Below are 3,317 nucleotides of genomic sequence, written 5' to 3' on the forward strand. Positions count from 1 at the left end.
AATAATAATAATAATAATAATAATAATAATGTTGGAGGCTCGAAGTGGAGCGTATAAAATTAATTGTAGCCATCACGTTGTCCATTGTTGTTTTAAGCTCCCCGCTTAGTTTGTTTAGAGTGTTATATTCACGTTCTGTAGGCTACTATTGTAGACATTTCTGCATGAATTTCTGAACACTTAAATACGTTTTTCTCTGCTTTTATGGCTGGGCCAATCGGGGGTCACGTCTGGGCCGCATGCGGCCCCCGGGCCGCTAATTGAATAGGCCTGGACTAGGCGGTCCAGTGTAATTCCCTCACCTATCTATCTATCTATCTAGTATAATATATTGGTTGGTCGTCCTATATCCTACATCTAGGCCTAATATAAGCGACTTCTTATCAGCTTTCCTCAATGTTGTCAAATACTGTAACTACTCAGTCAGTCACCTGCTGGGGACATACCCAAGGAGAGGAGGGAACAGGCAGCAACAGGCTTCAAACATGAACATAATTTACACAACAGTGTTGCTGCTGACAGACAGTCCCGCAGCCATCAACGATAGTAACGCATAGCACACATGTCAGTATAGTTATATAGCAGCTATTATGGTGGTAGTCTGTTGACACACCTTTCCAAAACATGACGCAACATTTAGGCTAGGTCAGGTGTACAATGTGAAAATGAAAAACAGAAAACTTTTGCAATAAAGCAACTTAAGATGCATTCTAGGATTGAACTGTGGATTCATGTAGGCCTACTTCCTCCTACAGCTCGACATGATTCTCCAGGGACATCACAACATGTACAACGTTAGCTGGAAATCAACTATTATACAACGATATCTACTGTCAGTGTCGGCTAACCGTCCCTACTGGAAAGACAGAATGCACCAATCGACTACTTAGTTATGATCAACCAACCAGCCACCAACAAACAGTCACATAATCAGCTAGCGAACTGAAACTTGCATTGGCGCACAGACAGCCATGGATGTTAACTAACATTGGCACACACAGCTATGGATGTTAACTAACATTGGCACACACAGCCATGGATGTTAACTAACATCGGCACACACAGCTATGGATGTTAACTAACATCGGCACACACAGCCATGGATGTTAACTAACATTGGCACACACAGCTATGGATGTTAACTAACATCGGCACACACAGCCATGGATGTTAACTAACATTGGCACACACAGCTATGGATGTTAACTAACATCGGCACACACAGCCATGGATGTTAACTAACATTGGCACACACAGCTATGGATGTTAACTAACATCGGCACACACAGCTATGGATGTTAACTAACATTGGCACACACAGCTATGGATGTTAACTAACATTGGCACAGACAGCTATGGATGTTAACTAACATTGGCAGACACAGCCATGGATGTTAACTAACATTGGCACACACACAGCCATGGATGTTAACTAACATTGGCAGACACAGCCATGGATGTTAACTAACATTGGCACACACAGCTATGGATGTTAACTAACATTGGCACACACAGCTATGGATGTTAACTAACATTGGCACACACAGCTATGGATGTTAACTAACATTGGCAGACACAGCCATGGATGTTAACTAACATTGGCACACACAGCTATGGATGTTAACTAACATTGGCACACACAGCTATGGATGTTAACTAACATTGGCACACACAGCCATGGATGTTAACTAACATTGGCACACACAGCCATGGATGTTAACTAACATTGGCACACACAGCTATGGATGTTAACTAACATTGGCAGACACAGCCATGGATGTTAACTAACATTGGCACACACAGCCATGGATGTTAACTAACATTGGCACACACAGCCATGGATGTTAACTAACATTGGCACACACAGCTATGGATGTTAACTAACATTGGCAGACACAGCCATGGATGTTAACTAACATTGGCACACACAGACATGGATGTTAACTAACATTGGCACACACAGCCATGGATGTTAACTAACATTGGCACACACAGACATGGATGTTAACTAACATTGGCACACACAGACATGGATGTTAACTAACATTGGCACACACAGCCATGGATGTTAACTAACATTGGCACACACAGCTATGGATGATAACTAACATTGGCACACACAGCTATGGATGTTAACTAACATTGGCACACACAGCTATGGATCTTAACTAACATTGGCACACACAGTTATGGATGTTAACTAACATTGGCACACACAGCCATGGATCTTAACTAACATTGGCACACACAGCTATGGATGTTAACTAACATTGGCACACACAGCTATGGATGTTAACTAACATTGGCACACACAGCCATGGATGTTAACTAACATTGGCACACACACACAGCCATGGATGTTAACTAACATTGGCACACACAGCTATGGATGTTAACTAACATTGGCACACACAGCCATGGATGTTAACTAACATTGGCACACACAGCCATGGATGTTAACTAACATTGGCACACACAGCCATGGATGTTAACTAACAGCTAGCTTAGCATGCTAACAGTTGCTTGACCTTCAATGGGCTGATGTTTATGACTACAGACAGTCTTAACTGTGCCACCACACACACACACGCACGCACAGACCTATACGGCTATGGGCCCGAGTGATAATAACGTGACAATATTTCATAACTAATGCTTTAATAGATGACCAAATCACAGTGGTCTACCTCGCTGTCATTAGACATTGCAGAGAGGGGTTACTTAACCCGTCACGTACGGGCAGGTGTTACACAATCGGAACAGGACAAGAGAGGACTTATTCGCAAACAGTTCATCGTTTCAAGACCAAATGTTAACGTGGATTCGGTGATATCATGCGGCCACAATTCGTGCTGACATACTCACCACTTTGGCTGCCAAAACCTTTTTGGTGAGGAGGACACGGGAGGCAGTACACACCGCCGCCATGTTGGTAGTCTGGGTGTGGGAGGAGCCTGGGCTGTGACTGTTCCTGGGGCTCCGAGGGACAGACCACAACACATAAGGCCGGGGGTCTGATTTGGATCAAAACCCTGAAATAAATATGTAAATACTTAAGTGTAAACGTATCCAATTTCATACGTAGGCTATGTGTCAATAACAAGTGATCACATCCCCATACGTGCTTAAATTCGCTGTTATACATTATAATGACATAGCTCTAGAGGTCCACTTCATTTCAACGCCCCTCTGGAAAATAGAGGCGTGAACATTATATAGTATATATATACGTTACACAATGTTTACCGCGGGTGACAGAGAGCCGCGTGCACGTGCGGTGGGCGGATTTCCGAAACCCAAGGCGGCAGGGGAAAGAA

The 3,317-nt window shown here is 43.4% G+C and overlaps 1 protein-coding gene across 1 annotated transcript in view; it reads right to left on the bottom strand.

The window, feature by feature from the left end:
• The window catches only part of sdha (succinate dehydrogenase complex, subunit A, flavoprotein (Fp)), a 21,890-nt gene extending 18,943 nt beyond the window's left edge, over positions 1 to 2,947 (bottom strand). Inside the window, exon 1 of the mRNA XM_080527836.1 lies at positions 2,866 to 2,947. Coding sequence (XP_080383962.1) covers positions 2,866 to 2,928 — 63 coding nt within the window. The 5' untranslated portion in view covers positions 2,929 to 2,947. The remainder of the gene's footprint in view (positions 1 to 2,865) is intronic.
• Positions 2,948 to 3,317: the final 370 nt, after the last annotated feature.

Source organism: Nansenia antarctica, assembly GCF_963989245.1.
Source record: "Nansenia antarctica genome assembly, chromosome: 3".
Classification (NCBI taxonomy): Eukaryota; Metazoa; Chordata; class Actinopteri; order Argentiniformes; family Microstomatidae; genus Nansenia; species Nansenia antarctica.